Source organism: Eupeodes corollae, chromosome 1 (assembly GCF_945859685.1).
Source record: "Eupeodes corollae chromosome 1, idEupCoro1.1, whole genome shotgun sequence".
Lineage (NCBI taxonomy): Eukaryota > Metazoa > Arthropoda > Insecta > Diptera > Syrphidae > Eupeodes > Eupeodes corollae.
Window position 1 is genome coordinate 92,652,164 of NC_079147.1, and position 17,231 is coordinate 92,669,394.

The 17,231-nt window shown below is 29.4% G+C and overlaps 1 protein-coding gene across 1 annotated transcript; it reads left to right on the forward strand.

The window, feature by feature from the left end:
• Positions 1–961: 961 nt before the first annotated feature.
• Positions 962–1,411, forward strand: LOC129941636 (putative nuclease HARBI1). Its single transcript, XM_056050329.1, has one exon. It carries the CDS (start codon positions 962–964, stop codon positions 1,409–1,411), a length of 450 nt encoding a protein of 149 aa, XP_055906304.1.
• The last annotated feature ends 15,820 nt before the right edge of the window (positions 1,412–17,231 follow it).

A 17,231-nucleotide genomic window follows, 5' to 3' on the forward strand; every position in this document is an offset into this window, starting at 1 on the left:
AAGAACATAGCATTTTGTTGCACTGCAACAACAAGAACAATAAGAAAAAGCTTTTCCAAGTGAATGTGCACTAAAAAAGTTTGTTGCGTAAATACTTTTGACTACCTCTGTATATTCAAATTCAACTTATTTCATTCAAGTCTTATTTTTATGTAAGTCTTAAGTAATTTTTAAGAAATATTCAACTCACAACTTTTGTTAAACAAAATGAAAACCTACAAAAACAACAACAACAAATGGTTTTCGACTCAAGTATCTTGAAAACAAATAAAGATATTGGGCGGTGTGAATAAAAACGAGTAGGACAAGTAAATACTTGAACATATCAAAATTACAAGTAAACGCCAAAATTGAAGTGAATAAAACAAGTATTTACTCTTACTCGCGAGTAAATACTTGAGAGGCTAGTAAAACCCGGAAAAATGCCAATTTTGGTGTGAATAAACGCAAGTAAATACTTCTGTAGCAAGTAAATATTCGTCTACTCGCAAGTCAACCCGACCCCAGACTTGCAGTCGTACTTGTACACGAAAGATGGCTGCATTTATGAACCTGCGTGGTGTGAAACGTTATAAAGACCGGCGTGATATAAGTCCCGATCTATCTAAGGGACTATTACGGTTTGAGAGCGAAAACGTAGATTTTCTCACTTCGCACTTTCTTGATGAAAACACTGATGCAAGGGGTGGAGGATTAACTGCACGGAAAAAGATGGAAATTTTTCTGAGATACGTTAGTGATCCAGGATTCCAAAGTGGTGTTGCCAACGACATGGGGGTTGAAAGAAGTACCGTCAGCAGAACATTTTCAAGTTTATTGGATAAAATAGTGTCGAAGTCTGAAGATTGGATTAAATTTCCACGCACTATTGAAGATATGGATCAGGCCAAGGCAGATTGGGCTTAAAAAATTTCGCATTCCGACTGTCATTGGTGCTATAGATTGCACTCACATGCATATTATGAAACCTTCAGAATTCGGCAACGAGTATGTGAACAGAAAAGGAAAAACAACAATAAACATTCAGATGACTTGTGACGCTAATGAAAAAATTACAAGTGTGGACGCTCGATGGCCAGGGAGTGTACATGATGGCAGGATTTGGCGAGTGAGTGGAATTCAGGACGTGGTGCGCCGATATGATGGTGATGTTTGTCTCCTTGGTGATAGCGGATATGGAATTACTCCTTGGTTACTGACTCCTTTTGACGAACCAAGAAATGCTCGTGAGAGGAATTACAATTCGACCCATGCTCAGGAAAGAGTAATAATTGAACGAGTTTTTGGCCAGATGAAACGTCGTTTTCCCATACTCTCGAGCCAAGTTAGAATAGCAGTCAAAAATGTTCCCAATTTGGTAATAAGTTGTGCAGTGGGAAGTGGAAGACGGAATCGAAAATGGTGTGGCTGAAGAAAATGTATCTCTATATAATTTAGATCGGAATGAAGTTATAAATAGACGACATGGTCAGCAAAAACGATTAGAAATTAGTAATAATCTGATGATGTAAATACACATAAAAAGTAATAAAAAATATATGAAAAAACAAAAATATATCTTTTTAAATAAGTATGTCACATGTGCGCATGTGTGTGCATAAGCCTACAGTATTTCAGGTTTAACATGACCTGCTGGAAAAGCAAATGGGCATATACCACCAGCCTATGAGCCCTCCACCGGTCATGCCATACCCGACAAACTGCGCACAGCTGTGTACGTGACGTATATTATATGCTTATTTCATTTTTAATTTTTGTTTTTTATTTATTTTATTATTATTTTTTATTTTATTTTTTTTTAAAGAAAAGGAATATTTCAGGAAAGGAAACAGGATACAATTTATCTCAATAACAAAAAATCTTTTAAGACATCGTCTTCTTCAACCACAACGCGTTGTTCAACGGACTCCGTTCGTCTGTGTTGTGCAGCTCTTAGGTTCAACTCCGTTATCATCAGTTGTTCACGTTCAGCCTGAAGTCTTGTTAGCTTAATTTGTTCAAGTTATAATAAACGCTGCAGCTCACCAGTTGTCAACTTTGACGTCTCTTCAGTTTCAGCTGAGAGTTTCAATTTCTTATCTTTTTTCAACTTTGTCGCATCGCTCTTACGTATGCAAGTCACTGGTGTGATGGGCTGGTTTGATGCTAACATGTCAACGGGGTCATCTTCGTCTTCCCTATTCTCATTCTCCTCATTGAGTTCAGATGTAGAACTTGCTCCCAATCCAACGCATGAAGCCCCAGGTATTTTGCAATAAACTTGGTTCTCGCTTGAATCGCAAATTTTTAGGAAATCTGCCTCCCATGACAACAATGTTATTGGTTTATTTCCAGTTGCGTTGACATCAGTTTTTTTCTTGACTGCGGTTTTCATATTGTTCAATAGCTTTTTTAACTGTCCAACACTAGTTTGCTTCCCAACATTTTTCGAAAATTGGTCGACTAAACATCCCCATGCCTTCTCTTTAGCAGATGCAACTTTAGACAACATGGATTTATTTAGCACAACACTAAATTCTTTCAATAACGCTACAAAAATAGCTCTATTGTCACAACCCGAAGTCACACTACTTTCATCCATAGCTGCAAGAGGATAAAAACAAACGGGAACGACAACTGACTTGTAAGTAATGACGGGGAGTCAAGGTCAGTTTAGGCGAAAACAGAACGTTAGGCGAAAACAGAACAAGTCACAACAGTAAATAATGCGTAGTCTGTGTGGCGCTACAAGTATTTACTTGCCTTTTTTGTGAATTCAGTTGTCTCGCGAGTAAATACTTGCTAGTAAACCCTCGGGTTGACGAGTACACGGTCACAAGTAAACTCGACGCTTTATTCACATCGGTTTACTTGGAGTTCAAATATTCGTTACACTTTACTTGTAAGTAAATACTCGTCATACTCGTTTTTATTCACACCGCCCATTGACTTCAACATCTTACACTAAATTTAAAGTATCGGCCAGACAGGCACCGATGGGAAGTTATCAGAATGTGGTTCGCATTCCAGCCTCTTTTTTTAATATAAGAATAAACGAACTTCGTATGGTATTTTAAAAGAATTACAATCTTTTTTTTAAATGTAAGGCCGCAATAGCAGTACAAAATTTCAAAAGAAACGACACATTTTTACTTTGATAAAACTTTACTGCGCACTTGATGAAAAAGTCCTTTAAACATATCTTTAATATAGTCTTCTATCGAACTGTCAGGACACAACCTAAAAGGCATTCAAATATTTTTATAACCACAAATTTGTATTCAAGACATTGCTTATCCCTTTTATGTTTACAAAATGTGACTTCACAGGTTTTCCTTTACAGCATATCTATCGTCGGCATCATCAGTAGACTTTGAACTAGCACAAATTGAACATTTCACAGAAAAAATAAGAGTTCCTGGTAAGTCCTCATTTTTATTAGTTTTGAAATCTTGGAGTTGTAAGAAGTTTATTCATCAATATTTTTTCCGATGAATATTGAGTTATACCACAGAATAGAATTATGAAATGAAGTGACATTACTAGAAAATGTTTTAAAAAACTAAAAAATTGATGTAGACCTTTAAGGTTATCAGAACTCTGACGACATAAGGTACTTTATGTATCTTTAGATAATAATGCAGAAATGAGAAAACTCGCATTTGAGCTCGTGTTCAGATTTTCCGCAAAACACATATTTTGTATAGATTATTACGTTAGATTGTGTTGTGCATATTGTCGAATTTTTCAATCAATTCTTTCTGTTATTCCGAAAAGTTCTTAGGCGTGTCGTTGGAAAATAAATAAAAATATTTCTTTTCTTTCACCTTCTATCTTTATGAAATGAAGTCTAAGAAATTTAAGGTCAATTCATTCATACATTTATTAAAAGTTATTTTGATTATTCCATTTCACAGCACACACTCTATTAAATTTGTATCTCAACTACAAGTATAGAGAATATGATATTTAATACTGTATAAATAAATCAAGTGACATTCTTGATGGATTTCCCAAATATCTCGAGGCAAAAGAATTTAATGACCCATATGTCATTCTGTCAAACACAAAAATAAATGTATTGTTTTGTTAAGCACACCATTTGTGATACCTCAAAGGCATGGCATAGTTATACCTTTCCAAGAAATAACAGAAGTAGTGTTAAGTAAATAAAGGGTGTTATATCATTCACACAAAAAACATTTGTGATAGAATATATGATTTTCTTTCCTTTAGAAAATTCACTACAAAGAGTTACAATGGCACACAGGGCGTATACGTACTTTTGAATTTAATTTATTTCTGGTTTCACATTATTTGTGTAAGTTTTGTAACTGAAAATAAGTTATTGCAATAAACTGAGCATATACACACCATTTAACTTCATTTTTTTCAGCTTTCACCTTTTTACTTGCGACATATAAAAAGGAAGCATATGTCGATAAATCGAAAAAAGTGGATCTCACGATTTCACTTCAACCACTGCGTGGACTGAGTTTAAATTTGGAAATCAAGATTTTAAGCAGGTTTGTATAAAATGTTTTTTTTTTTTTTTAATTTTTTAAGACAAATACATTTTATCCAAAAGTCAAACATTCTAAAAAACGGAGATTAGATTCTTATTAATTTTTTATCTCAATTTGGCTTCTTTCAACATAAGAAATATGTGTTTCTATTGCTCCAGAAGGGTACCTTACATAGAACAGCTATTTTTTTCTGAACTATGATGATGATTGGATTTTTGAAAACATTTTTAAAATGTTTTTTTTTTCACAATAAAATTGCATTTAAATTTTTGATGATAATCTTATTTTGCAATGTAATTTTCAAATCTTAAAACATATGGATTATTTCTTAACAAACTCTTTGGATATAAAAGCAAGTTCATCCGATCCAGCCAGGTATATTATATGTGTCCATTTTGTAATTTTTTTAATCGTACTACAACTTACGTAAAGTGAAATTTGTTAATGCACAACTTCCTTTTTGGTGGCAACTTTAATACTAAACACACTCATCTGATATTTACTAAATACCGGACCCTATAAACTTTTTTATAGCAAAAGGTATTAAATGAAATCACATAAGTTTACAGTAGTAATAATGTTTCTTGAATAAGAAATTGAACTGAACTGAAGACTTTCAGAGATAAATTTCAAGGTTATATAAAGCTAAGTAAATAAAAACAATTAATATGCTGATGTGCAACAGGATGCGGAAGACTCTCCTCCAACGTCTTCAAACAGTGAGTAAATCACATAAAACATCCTGTAAAAATATAGGAGTTGACTTTCGAAAAGAAATGGGATCTAATTGCAAGCTACGAGATTTAAAGGTGATAAGGCAGTTTGTTAAAAAAAAACAAACAAGAATCTGTTAATTAAAAAATGGTTCACTAAGTAGAATCCAGAAGAAAAAAAAAACAAAAGCCAGAAAAGAAGCATGTCGAAAATGTTTTAAGCCATTCCCTGCAAAAATAACTGTATCAATAAACTACTACTTTAAAGTTAATTGATAGCAAACTTGTTACAGAATGCAATCTTTAGGGAATCTAATCTTTTACCACGTTAAAAAAAAGATTGTATTCATTGAATTCATCTATACATAGGGACTTGGAATTTTAAAGTCAAAAATATTTTGATCTTGCAAACATTTTTCTCGAAATATTTGACCGCGATCATTTTAAACTTAATGCATTGTCTTACATTATTTTAAGATAATATAGTTTAAAACCAGTTTAAACTACAGTTGTTGCCACGATATTCGAATTCAAAATTATTTTTTACGAACTTTTAGTCGTATTATTTTAGGTTTATATTTAAAAAAAATTTTCGATTTGATTCGTCTTAAAATTTTTAAAATTGGTCCATAACATTATTTTGCAGGCTATATTGCCTTTGGATCGCATAATATTCGAGGTGACATACAGTGTTGGCCAACACAAAACCAACTTTAAATGCCTCGATTCCTAAATAATTACAAAAGAAATTAAGGATTCAATTATTGTATATTTTTGTTTTTAAAATTTAATTAAATAATATCAGTTTCTAAGGGAAAATAAAATACAGTTATTTTTGTAATAGTTCAATAGGGACCACATCTTAAACGTATTAACCGCGTGCTTTGGATCGTTGTCCTGATGAAATATCCATTGAAGAGGCAAATGATCCTCAGCACGTGGCAGCATTATATTTTGCTAAATTTCACGGTACATAAAAAGATCCAGTGTACCATTTTTTCGGTCCCAGACAGTGCCCTGAAAAACATCCTGACACCATTACATCAGCTCCACTGTGTTTTACAGTAGCTATGGTGTAACGTGAATTTAGGACTCTGCGAACACGACGAAAACTATCGGAATCGATGAAATTGAATTTGGACAAATTTGAATTTATTAACTGTCCATTTGATGTGGCCATGAGGAAATTTTAGGAAAAGTTTTTTTCAGAATTTTAAAAGATTTAAGTCCACATCTCATCTCCAAATTGTTCTCGCGCTTGCGTTCATGTCGAGTTTAGTTCGTATTTCTCCCGATGATATAAATAAAAAAGAGGATCTGATGCGACCCACACTGATAACTTCCCATCCCGTCCGTCGATTTGTCTTGCTTAAAAGTTTGTCTATATGTACTCGTATCAACTTTTACCAAATTTGCGTACTATTTTTTGTAGTTTTTATGAAAAAACAGACAGTTGGATTTTTATATAAAAATTACTGAATATCGAAAACAATATTTTCTGTGAAATAAAATATTTGATATTTAAATCGAAAATCAATTTTTACCAACTTCTATTAATTTTTTTTAAGGTTTTTATTGTTTGCAAAAAAAAAAACTGCCAATCTGATTTTTCTCAACATTTTTCAGAATGTTAAAAACAATATTTCTCAAAAGATAAAATAAGTTTGAAGCCTAAATTTCAAGTTTTTGAAAAGATATTTGAATCGATATTCAATTTCTACCAACTTTGAGTAATGTTTGTTTTAGATTTTTATTTTTATAAAAAAAAACTGTTTATTCGATTTATCTCAAAATTGTATCAGATATCAAAAACATTATTCTTCGTTGCACAAAATTGGTTTGGAGATGAAATCATATTTTAGTCGTATAATTTTGGAGGTGACAAATTTTTTTTCAGTTTTTTTGATTTAAAAAAAAATTAACTGGATTTTTTTCAAAAAATATATTTGTTTGGTATCACATTACAATATATTTTATAAAATTTAATTCTAATCTCTAGAGTCTTTGGTTAATGAGATATTTAGGGTTAACTAAAATATTCACCTTTTTTTTCAAACTGCTTTGGTAAAAAAACCACCCACGCAATTTTCTTAAAAGCCCTTTCTGCATCTTTCTGCCTTATTATCTGTATAACAAAATTTATTTGAAATCGATATCTCTTCTGGTTCTTGAGCTATGGACAACGAAAAAAACGTCACGGAGTACGGACGTACGAACGTACGTACACACGCACGCACAGACGTCTTTCTAAAAATCTTTTATTTCGACTCTAGGGACCTAGTGACTTACATCTCTCAACCATTGCTGTGTGCAAGTACTGTTGCCAGGGATGGAGGGGGCTTACAGTGTTAGGCCGAATCTAAACGGGCAATTTGATTTGAAGGATTTGTCAATTCCTCGCAAGAGGCAGTACCCGTAAAAAAAACTTTCTTAACTTACCTATTGGAATTGGTATTTCAATTAAGAAACATTTTATTAATGTTTGTAAGTATTTTGGCTTTGTAGTCATTTTCATTTCTCATTCAATACCTAACTCTTAAAGACAAAATGTAAATTGGGATTATATTTGTTTTGAATTTGATTTCTACTTTTAATTTAAACATATAAAATTAAAATTGGTATTGCATAAAAAAAGAATATGTGAACAATTATAATGTAAAAATCAAATTCAAACTTTCTTTGTTATGCGAAATACTTTTTCAACATTCTGAAAAAAAATCGAACTGACAGTTTTTTTTACTAAAATAAAAACCTAAATTGATTTTCGACCCTAACATCTTTTTTAACCTTTGATATATTTGCTTTTAACTACTTTTACCTTTTAAGAAATATTGTTGTTAACATTTATTACAATTTTGAGCAAAATTTAGTTGACAATTTTTTTACCAAAAATAAAAACCTAAACAAAAAAATTAATAAAAGTTTGTAAAAATTTATTTTCGACACAAATATCTTTTCAAAACTTTGAGATATTTGCTTTAAACTACTTTTTTCTTTTTGAATATATTGTTGTCATTATTCAGTAAAATTTTGAGAAAAATCAAATAGACAGTTTTTTTACAAAAAATAATGCTAAAACTTACTAACAATTTTCTTTCAACTCAAAAAGCTTTTCAAAGATTTGAAATATTGTCCTCAAACATTTTTTATTTCACAGAAAATATTGTTTTCGATATTCAGTAGTTTTTTTTTATTAAAATCCAATAATCCGTTTTTTCAAATTTAGTGATAATTGATGTTAGGTTCTTAATATCTCTCAAATTAATTTCATTCATCCAATTTGTAAAAATTTTAGAAATACTACTTAAATTGGTAAAAATTTGTATTCGACTAAAAACCTATGTAACAAAACTAGATTTTCAAACTAAACTATTACCTTATATAAGAAATATTGTTAATAATTTTTAAGAATAATTCAACTAACAACTTTTTTAACCCAACACTAAAACCTACAAACTTTTAAGCAAGACAAATCGACACACAAGATGGAAAGTTATCAGTGTGCAGTGCAAGCATCCCAGCCTCTTTTTTGTTGTTATTTGATTCTTTGTTGCACAAGTGAACTGATAGATTTTTATTTTAAATAAGTTTAAAAGCAATGTCTGTAATTTTTGAAAAGATTTTAAATCAAAATCAATCTTTACAAGACTTATATAGTGTGTTTTGTTAGGTTCTTGTTTGTTGTAAAAAAAACATAGTTGTCATTGTTCCCACTTTTACCAGATGCTAAAAATCATATTATTCGTCATTTGAAGTTGTTCAGGAGGCAATATCATTTTTGAATCTTAAAATATTGGAGGTGACAAATATTTTTTGAATAAAAAAACATTCATCGAGTTTTTTTTTAAATTATACTTATTTGGTAACACGTCATATTATATGAGACAAAATATAATTGAAGTCGCTTGTGTCGCTTATGAGATATTCTGACAGCTATTGAGATATTGAATGAAAAAGGAAATCCATATCCATATCCAACTAACTAACTATATTTTGTGATTTAATTTAAAAAAAAAATGTGCAAAGTTAAATAATTTTAAATTAAACATTTCAAGTTTGAAGGAGATTATGTATTTTTTTCATACAAACACACTCCCTTTTGTATGCTCCTTTTGGTTTATTATCTTGCTGTAAGATAAATCAATACACATAATTTTCCTAATAGCAAGGACAAAGTTAAGTATTCAAATTCTTACATAATACTCGTATGTAAATTTCCTGTTGTATGTATTTTGTTGAATTTATGTCTGGCTTCTAGGCTTTAACTTTTTTTATTTTGCAAAAATCCAAAAGCATGAACGAAACTTTATTCAAGTTAAACCGCCAGAGGGCCTGATGTGTGTTTAACATAAAATAGGTCTGTAAAAATAAAAAAAAGGAACATCAATGAAAACGTAATGTTGGTTTTAGCAAATCAAACAATAATTGAATACTGCAAATATGATGTATAACGAAAGGATTATTGGATTGGGATATTCGTTAACGATGGAAGTTTTGCTATCTAAGCATCGACATATTGTCTGTATAGATAGGTATTCCGAATCTGAATGGGCATAATAATATCATTTGTACAACACGAATTAGCTACAGGGATAAAGTTTAATAGCTCGAGAGATATTTAATACATGTTAAGTTCAAACGTACAAAAAGAACAACAAAACTCCTCATATTACTCAGATAGCTTTTAACATCATTTCATGTTCATACATTAATAATAGGGTTTCAAGTAATTACTGGATATTTTAGTTTATGCCTTTATAACATGATAAGGGTTGTAAATGAAAGTTTAGATTGATGGAAAGGTTTCTGAATTTGTGAAATTATCTCTGAATTGAAACTAAGGTTGTCACTTAAATAGATCATTTGCTGCTAAATCTAGAGTATTTGGTTTTCCACCAAGGATTTTAGAATTGTTGGTTTAAAATGTGTAAAAAACATTTTAAATCATTTTATTTAGCAGAGATTTAACTTAAAATTTAAATTGTTTGAAATATATTTTGAGAAAATTCATGATATCGAGAAAATTTCCAATAGGTAACATTTTTGTTTTATTATTCAATTTTCTTTAAATTAGATTCTCATTTAAACATTCGTTTGTTTTTTTTTCAATTCAATACTGTCTCTGAACACAGTCACAAAGCATCTATTATGATTGGATTCTAGGAAAATTGCTTGTTCTTTGTGTGATTTAATAACAAAAATATAAAAATAAGAAAGAAAAATGTACATATACAAACATTGAGAATAGAAGATTTCAGATTCAACGGAAATTCAATTTAGATAGTTCTAAGAAATAAATGATTCTGTGTTACTATAGAAGAACTGTAATAACTAAGTAGAATTATTTCCAATGCTGTCTGAGGGAATTATAAAATAAACATAAATTTCAAAATTAAAGTCAGTTGTCAATGGCATTTTCCAATTGCTGGTTTTGAATTAAAACATTCTTATTTCTTTTGAAATGTTCCCTTTGAAAACTAATAGTTTTACGTTGAAAACGTATAAAACTTATTCCTGGAATACTCTGATACTGGCACGTGAATACATAGTAGTTAAAAAAGATTTACAAATACTGGTCAAGTGATTTAAAATATAAGCCTAATGCATTTTTCTCAATGAAATACTAATTGATTTTCTTTTTATTTGGGAAAAGGTCTCTTATGTTTTCTACTTTATGTATGGGATAATTATGAAAATAGTTATGACGGAGAGCTGTTTTAATACCCTTAAACGAAAAGGTCATTTTCTGGAATTTTCTTATTATTCTAGGTTGAGAAAATGTCGAGGATAGATACACCTTATCATGAGTTGTAATGATTTTTAAAAATTACGTATAATCAGCGTTAAGGGATATTTAATTAATCCAATTTCTCATTACTTAAATTGGTAAAAGTTAGTTTTTGACTAAAAATCTATTTAACAAAAACATATTTTCAAACTTAACTATTTCTTTAAATGAAAAATATTGATGGCAATATAAGAATTTTTCAGAATATTCCAACTGGAAACTTTTTTAACCCAACACGAAAACATTTAAACTTTTAAGCAAGACAAATTGACGGACGGTATGGGAAGTCATCAGTGTGGGTCGCATCCCAGTCTCTTAATTATTACATTACATTACATACTATTCCGCACTTAATGTACAGAGTAGAGGCACAGCGCTTTGAGCGACTAAGACTATATAAGATGATAACAACACAAGGCAGAAGGACAGAGGAAAGAGAACAACAGACAGAAATATTTAGAGACGGTCCCCCATCTGTCTACTAACCGTGCTCACTGATGCTTGATTTCGGTGATCGACGGGAACCGAAGCTTTATCATTATCAGTGACTAGGACGTTGCCTCATTGATTTTATTCGATGTTACAGTGGAAATCGAAGCAATCCTCAAATCCAATATTTTTCATGTCATAGGTCAATTAATACCAGAGTCAAGCCAAATTGGACATTTAGGGGGCACTCAAAAAATCTGCGTTCCAGCGGACTTTTGAACGATTATCTATACAGTACATAATGACATAAACTTTTCAAACTAACGGCATGTATCGGCGATTAAAAACACGGAAACTCACGCATCAAATTGAAGATGGGGAAAGAAATTCGTTATGAAAATAGTTTTCAAAAGCCATGCTTTGAAGTGTATAACAAGAAAAGAGGAAATATTCCCTCCATTTGTTAAAAAGCTCTTTCCATTTGTTTTTTATTCTTATAAAAGTTTAAGATTTTGTATTTTATTTTCATTAAGTTCAAATTCTAACGTGTTGAACATAACACTTCGTCAAGAATAAATTGAAAATAAAAAAATTGAAAAATAAAACGTTCGTCCCAAAAATTCCAAAATTAAAAGTTGTGCCTGTGTAGAAGTTTAAATAAGTAGGTATGTAACATGAGCATGAGCAGGAATTCAGAACCTAATATAATTATTATAACATTTATTTAATAAAGTTATAAGTAAGTTTACTTTAAAAATTTCATCAACATAATATATTTTCGTACTTCCCGACACGTAACAGAAATAAGAGATTGAAGAAAGGTATCTATAAAGAGTATTATATATACTCTAAAGTTATCTAAGTTATAAATGAACGACATTGGATTTGGAAACAAGGTATCTACACCTTCCTGATACCTATACTAAGATTGTTTTGTATTACATATTCTTTTAACATTTAGAAGAAATTCGAAATTCCTCCTAACAAGAAAGGAATGGAATTAAAAAATATCTTTAGCTTTTGAACAAGAGTGCCTCGAGGAATCCACTCAACTCAACATTTCTGAAAAAAAAAACGAATATTTTTTAAGCGTGCCTTGAATTAATATAATGTAAAGATACATACAAGATAAAGATTTTCTTTGTGTTCAGAAATTAGTAGACTATTGTTCAATTCAACAGAAAACGCTTTAAGAAAATAATTCAAGGAGGACATATTAAACCAATATACCGGGGAACATAAAATCCTCCATTCCATAAATTTTTGTATCTAAATATTTACAAAAAAGCATAATATTTATTAGACAAGCGCAAGTATTTATATATTAAATTATGTGTTTTTATTTACAAATTAGTGGCTGTATACTTCATCTTGGTCAGGTATAAGAAACTTTAGGCCATAAATCCTCAATAAACAAAAAAAGAAAATGAAGGACCCTTTTGTAAACATACCATTAACAGGGCATATTTTACAAATTAGTAATAGGATTTAGCAAATTGTATTACTAAGAGTTGCCTCAATTCTGGATTTCACTTTTCTTCACTAGAATTAATATAAATATGTATGTAGTATAAAGTTTAAAGTTTATTTTTATTGGTATTGAGATTTTTTGAAATATTGAAAAAGATCACATATTCCCCATAATTTCAGTTTTTAATTTCAAACTTAACGTAGAAAGTTAATGTAATCGGCTGATTTGTAAAATTGAAAGTTTTGACAGTTCTTGGCATTTCATCCAGGTCTTTAGAATCCAAATAAAATATTTTTAGAGAAATGTCTTGCCTATGCGTGTACGTACTTTTGTACGTTCAGAATACGTCTCTAAGAACCAGTAAAAATTTCGACTTCAAATAAATTTTTTTATACTGATAATAATGCCGTTCTGAGTCTCAAAAAAATTGAGTAATAGCAATTTTAAAAAGATGTTAACATTTTGGTTAACCTGAAAAGTCCTACGAACCAGTAACGCTAGCGACTTGTATCAAATGTTATATTATGAATTCTTACGTGACACCAAACAAGTATATAGTTGTCACCCCGAATAGTTTACGAACAAAAAATAATTGTATCTCTTAAACAATTGTATGCAACGATAAAAACTCTAACAGATCAAAATTTGAGAAAAATTGAATTGACAGTTTTCTTACAGTAATAAAAAATCTTACAAAGAGGCTGGGATGCGACCCACACTGATAACTTCCCATCCCGTCTGTCGATTTGTCTTGCTTAAAAGTTTGTAGGTTTTAAATTACCAACAATATTTTTCATATAAATAAATACTTTAGTTTGAAAATCTATAGTCTGTTTAAACAGATTTTTTAGTCGAAATCAATTTTTTACCAATTTAAGTAGGATTTCTTAATTTTTTACAAATTGGATGAATGAAATTAATTTGAGAGATATCAAGAACCGAACATCAATTTTTACGAAATTTGCGGACTATTTCTTGTAGATTTCATTTTGTTATGAAAAAACAGACTGTTGGGTATTTATATAAGAAATTACTGAATATCGAAACAATATTTTTTATGAAATAAAATATGTTTGAAGCCAATATTTTTAATTTTGAAAAGCTATATGTTAGATTATTCTCAAAATTTTACTGAATGTGGACAAAAATATTTTTTAAAAGATAAAAGTTTTGAAAAGATTTTTAGGTTGAAAATCAGTTTTTACCAACTTTTATAATTTTTGTTTAAGTTTTAATTTTTTATAAAAAAAATTGTAAGCTCGATTTTTCTCAAAAATTTTGTTAATGGTGAAAACAATATTTCTTATAGGTGAAAATTAGTTCGATGAAATGATCTAAAGTTTTTGAAATATATTTAAATCAAAATTCAATTTTTAACAATTTTGAATAATGTTATTTTTTCAGGTTTTTATTTTTTATAAAAAAAAACTATCAAAAATATTAAAAACGTTATTTTTCGTTGTACAAAATTGTTGTGAAGATAAAACTATTTTTTACTCGTAAAATTTTCAGTTTTTTGATTTATAAAAAACCGTTAGTTGAATTTAAAAAAAAATTATAATCATATTTCTTTTCTCTCTGGATACACGATTATTTATTTATTTATTTATTTATTTATTTATATAATTATTTATTTATTTGTTTATTTATTTATATATTTATTTATTTATTTATTAATTTATTTATTTATTTACTTCTTTATTATTATTTATTAAATTACTATTTATTTTATGTACATAATTATTCATTTTTGCTAATATATGTTTCATTTTTTATTTATCTGTATATTTGCACTGTCATTACTGTTATTTATTTATCATTTTCATTTGATTACTTGTTAAGATTTCTGTTTTTGATTTCACTTTTTTTTTAATGTTCAATAATCTAGTTACATCACTAGTTTAATGTACTTATTATATGTAAAAATTATTATGTAAAAGGTTATGTAAAAGGCATTGTTAGATGTTTTACTTGTGTGTAGCCCCTTCTCTTATCTCTTCTATAACACGCTTTTATTGTTATTATTTATCTTTTGTTTTCTATTTAATGAAGGTTTTTTATCGTAGCTTTTCCTTCAATTATATTTGTACTTGAAAAAACTACTTATTAAAAAAACTCATCATTTGGCAGTAGTAAGATAGCGTATATCAATCTCTGTAAACTGTGCAATATAGGTAAGAAAGAAATGTGATATTTTGGCTACAATAAACAAAACTATAATCATTCAAAAAAAAAAGATACACGATTATATTCTTTGAAATGCTGCCAGAAAGAAAAATTGATAATATAATATTCTTAATTATATTTAAAATATTAATTTTAAACTATTTTCTTACTGTGTTTTGTTGAATGCCTTAGAAATTTTATAAAATGAAAAATTAGATTATATTTTTCGGGAATTCTATTTCGAGGCTGTGAAATTTTTTGTTATCTGGATTTCGGTATTTGATTTCAGAAGTCCGACTCAAACTCATTTTTATGTTAGTACTTAGTATTCTAGGAAAGATGATAATTTCAGCAGACTTTTTTAAGAGTAGCTTTCACTCATTCTATCTAAACAATTAAATCCATAAATTAAGTGCCAACAGGTTTCCTGAAAGCACTTAAATTTTTTTTCCAAATAAGAATTTTGGTCTCCCGTGGAAAACACTGAAAGTTATCGTTTTACATGAGCAATGTACTGATATACAGTCGACGGCCCTATTCTACTTTCTTTTCGCTGATTAATGCGTATGTTTATTCACCCATGGACAAATTTCACTCAAATTATATTTTGTACACTCAAAATCTTCCTAAGTCTAGTAGAACGTTCCTGTAGTCAAGCGAAAACTTCAACAATAAGATACGACGAAATGCTTGAGAAAACAACCCAAACTGAATGAAGTTACACTTATTTAAATGGAAATTAAACAAAAGGAAGTTAAAAACAACACAGAATTCCTTGTTGTATCTAGAAAGAAAAATAAATAAGAACAAAAATTAAATGTTATTTTTCTCCACACAATAAGTGGTCTCAGTGCAATTTATTTTGTTAAACGAAAAGTTTCGTTTGATTTCGTTGTGAAATTTGTTTATCAAGAGATAATGGGTAATCGTCAGTGGGGGGTGGAAGGAGGTTTGTTTCATTGGACTCATATAAATATTTAATCGACTGTAGTTATTTAAGACAGAAATTGTAGACACTATTTGTCTTAATTGTTTCTTTAACTGTAATAAAATTTTGCACCAAGTGTTTTAATAATGTACAAAATACAAACTTTTCCAGTTTTTGTGGGTTTAAAGTGTAAGAAAAGAATTTTCAAGACTAAGTGCAATAAAATGAAATTTTGATAATTATCTACTAAGCTGAATACCTGACTAAACTAAAAAATGATTTTAAAAAAAGTACGTATACGCTTATGGGTGTAAAACTCTTTTTTTCTTGAAATCTTAAATGTTGTCCACTTCGCTTATACTTGCAGTTAGAATTATTTGGAAACTAACTTCCCTTAATTTAGATATAAAATTGAAGGAGCAAAAATGGGCCAGTTAAAAGAATAGTCAAGAGCTGTAAACCTGATTGGTTTTATAAAAGACTAAGTCATTTGAAAAACAAGCTCATTAAACTTAAAAAAAAATATCAATCAAGTTCAGTTAACCGTAAGCAGTTTATAAAATAAAGGAAAGAATACGAAATTGGTAAAAAGTTTGAGTATAACCAATATATGTGGGTTCTAGAAATGAAAATAAAATCTGACTCGAAAGATTGTTGGAAATTTTTATGTGGTATAAGGAAATCTTATGGATTACACCTCGTCATGTGGTTTGAAGATAAAATTGTATGCAATGAAACAGAGATTTGTGGTATGTTTGCTGATTTTTTTAGTCAAATTTTGTATTTGAAAACTCAAATTCAAACATTGTCATAACCAACCAGCCAATAATATGTTTAGGTCAAATTGAATTAACGGAAGAATAAGTTTTAGAAGAACTTTCGTCTTTGAATGACAATAAAAAACATGACAGTAATGAAATTACTCCTACTCGTATGTTTTTAAAATTCTGCAGATATGGTCTTTCTAAACCTCTTTTAAAATTATTTAATTTAACGCTCAGACTTGGTCAGTTCTTAAATACTTGGAAAACTTCAGCCAATACGCCAATTCATAAAACAGGCTCAAAGCAGGATGTCCTTAACTACAGACCCAAATCAAAGCTTCAAAATATTCCAAAAATTTTGGAAGCCATTGTCAAAATAGGAATTTATGCAAATGTTAAGCTAGGGATTTCAGACAGTCAACACATCGAATTTTTAAAGGCGTTTAATAGTGTGCAGCATGACATGT

Bases quoted from the DNA above. Each gene is read 5' to 3' on its own strand.
- LOC129941636 (XM_056050329.1), top strand. From the start codon at position 962: ATGAAACCTTCAGAATTCGGCAACGAGTATGTGAACAGAAAAGGAAAA.